The sequence below is a fragment of the Panthera tigris genome, chromosome B2, assembly GCF_018350195.1.
Source record: "Panthera tigris isolate Pti1 chromosome B2, P.tigris_Pti1_mat1.1, whole genome shotgun sequence".
NCBI classification, from domain to species: Eukaryota; Metazoa; Chordata; class Mammalia; order Carnivora; family Felidae; genus Panthera; species Panthera tigris.
The window spans coordinates 2,794,929-2,797,729 of record NC_056664.1 but is presented as its reverse complement, the minus strand read 5'-3'; the positions used below and the strand labels follow the sequence as shown (position 1 = coordinate 2,797,729).

Below are 2,801 nucleotides of genomic sequence, written 5' to 3'. Positions count from 1 at the left end.
AAGCACACATTGACTAATAATTTAAGAATTATGTCCTTATCATTAAATTCACATTAAATTTCTTTTTAACGTTTGTTTATTTTTGAGAGAGACAGAGTGCGAGCAGGGGAGGGGCAGAGAGAGAGGGACACACAGAATCTGAAACAGGCTCCAGGCTCTGAGCTGTCAGCCCAGAGCCCGACGTGGGGCTCGAACCCACAAACTGTGAGATCATGACCTGAGCTGAAGTTGGACGCTTAACCGACTGAGCCACCCAGGCACCCGAAATTTGCATTTCTAAGCCAACAGGATCATAAGCAAAGAATAGAGGGAAATGTTAGTAAGGCAGCAGACTCTGGGACGGACACATCCTCGACAGGTGGCCTTAGCTCATTTCCTCCAGAGAACTGAGGACTCAGTTCTGCTGTCTGAAGTCAGAGTTCCTGCCTCACTGTGATGCTTTGTTCACAGGCCGCGCGGCTCGGTGCCCAGCAACTTGCCCGGAAGGTCACGTTTCTCCTTTACATCAGAGAGCCACCATCGCATCTGTTGGTGAGGTGGGAGTGGAGGGGACCAGAAGGTAAACTGTCGACTCACAGAGTCATTTTCCATTGGTGCACCTCGGACTCTTGGGGTCCAACGGTCACAGTCAGCTTCCTCTACGAACACGGCAGAGGCCTGCGGTCACTACCGTGCGTTTCCGTCACACGCACGCTGTCACGCCGGGAAGGCATTGTTATGCCCATTTTATAGACGGGGAGCCTGAAGTTCAAGAGGGTAAGATGTACATTCCCAGGATGATTTAACCAATGACTTTATTTAGCAGAGGCTTGAGCCCAGGCTTGTCTGGCTCCAAATTCCATGCTCCCGACATCTCTTTATCCTGATTCTGGGAGATCTTAAAAGGCCAGAGACGTGTTCTTTTGAAATGTGTCCGGTCGCTTGCTAGCACCTACCTACATGGTTTCAGGAGGTGGTCTGAATAATTGTAGCTGTTTCGGTTGAAAAGGCCATCTCCACGGCAACGAGGAGCAATGAGAGTGAAAAAGGACTATGGCAGGGATTGTAACCGAATCGTCCTAAAGATAGCAATCTGGGTGGAAGGAAGTGTAAATAAAGGTCAACGAAATGACCAAAATTATCAAGGAGTGCCCTTTGTTAAAGTCGTTTAAATCAGGTATTTGCTTTTTAAGTTTTGGCTTTTGTTTTTGAAATGCCGATACAGACAGAAGAAAGATCACATTACAGAGATACCTAAGTATCTGTGAATATTTCCAACTCCGTATTGGCAATCTCCATTCTGTAAATAGCTTCGAGCAGGTAGCAAAGTGATTATAAATCATTGAAATCGCCCATAACCCTGCATTCACCGACTTCCTGAATTTTTGTGTTTCAGGAACGAAGAGCTGAGACACCAATCATGAAGGGGGTAAATGCGAGCGCCCCCTGGGAGTTCACCCTCTTAGGTTTCTCAGATCGACCGCGGCTGGAGCTCCCACTCTTTGTGGTCTTCTTCATTTCTTACGTGGCCACTATCTTTGGGAATCTGACCATTATTCTCGTGTCACGCCTGGACCCCAAACTCCACACCCCCATGTACTTTTTTCTTACCAATCTGTCACTCCTGGACCTTTGCTACACCACAAGTACAGTTCCACAAATGCTGGTCAATTTATGCAGCACCAGGAAGGTAATTAGTTACGGCGGCTGTGTGGCCCAGCTTTTCATGTTTCTAGCTTTGGGGGCCACTGAATGTGTTCTCCTGGCCGTCATGTCCTTTGATAGGTTTGTCGCTATTTGTCGGCCTCTCCATTACTCGGTCGTCATGCACCAGAGGCTGTGCCTCCAGCTGGCGGCCGCTTCCTGGATTACGGGTTTCAGCAACTCAGTGTGGTTGTCCGCCTTGACCCTTCAGCTGCCGCTCTGTGGCCGTAAAGAAGTGGATCACTTCCTCTGTGAAGTCCCTGCTCTGCTCAAGTTGTCCTGTGTAGACACGACAGCAAACGAGGCTGAACTATTCTTTGTGAGTGTGCTGTTCCATCTAATACCCTTGGCCCTCATCCTTGTGTCGTATGCTTTTATTGCCCGAGCAGTGTTGAGAATCCAGTCTGCGGAAGGTAGACGAAAGGCATTTGGGACATGTGGCTCCCATCTAATTGTGGTGTCACTGTTCTATGGCACTGCTATCTCCGTGTACCTGCAACCACCATCCCCCAACTCCAAGGACCGGGGCAAGATGGTGTCCCTCTTCTATGGGATCATCGCACCCATGCTGAACCCCCTTATATACACACTTAAGAATAAAGAGGTAAAGGAGGCCTTTAAAAGGTTGGTTGCAAGAGCCGCCTTAATCAAGAAATGAATGGGGCGCCTGCGTGGCTCAGTCAGTTGAGCGTCCGACTTTGGCTCAGGTCATGATCTTGCAGTCTGTGAGTTCGAGCCCCGTGTCGGGCTCTGTGCTGATGGCTCAGAGCCTGGAGCCTGCTTCCGATTCTGTGTCCCCATCTCTCTCTGCCCCTCCCCCACCCATGCTCTGTCTCTCTCTGTCTCAGAATAAATAAACATTAAGAAAAATTAAAAAAAAGAAATGAAGGATATGCAAATGGTAAGCTTTTAAGCACTTGATGTTTACTTGGCTTACTAACTTCTCAGGCTGCCCTCTTTTCATCATTCCTACAGAGAATGTTCTGTTGGCCAAACACACTCATTGAATCAGTACCCAGAGCTAGTCTTCCAGTTGACCAGAAACTGTGTAACTTCAACATCTTCAAGCTTTACCCCAATGTTTGTGTAATTTGGTGAACTTAGACCTTTCTGAGAAT

General features: G+C 48.1%; 1 protein-coding gene across 1 annotated transcript; it reads left to right on the top strand.

The window, feature by feature from the left end:
* Positions 1-1,399: 1,399 nt before the first annotated feature.
* Positions 1,400-2,341, top strand: LOC102971644 (olfactory receptor 2B6). The gene has a single exon (XM_015540809.2). The coding sequence runs from the start codon at positions 1,400-1,402 to the stop codon at positions 2,339-2,341; it is 942 nt and encodes a 313-aa protein (XP_015396295.2).
* The last annotated feature ends 460 nt before the right edge of the window (positions 2,342-2,801 follow it).

Excerpts from the sequence above, each read along its gene's own strand:
- LOC102971644 (XM_015540809.2), top strand. The coding sequence starts at position 1,400 with ATGAAGGGGGTAAATGCGAGCGCCCCCTGGGAGTTCACCCTCTTAGGT.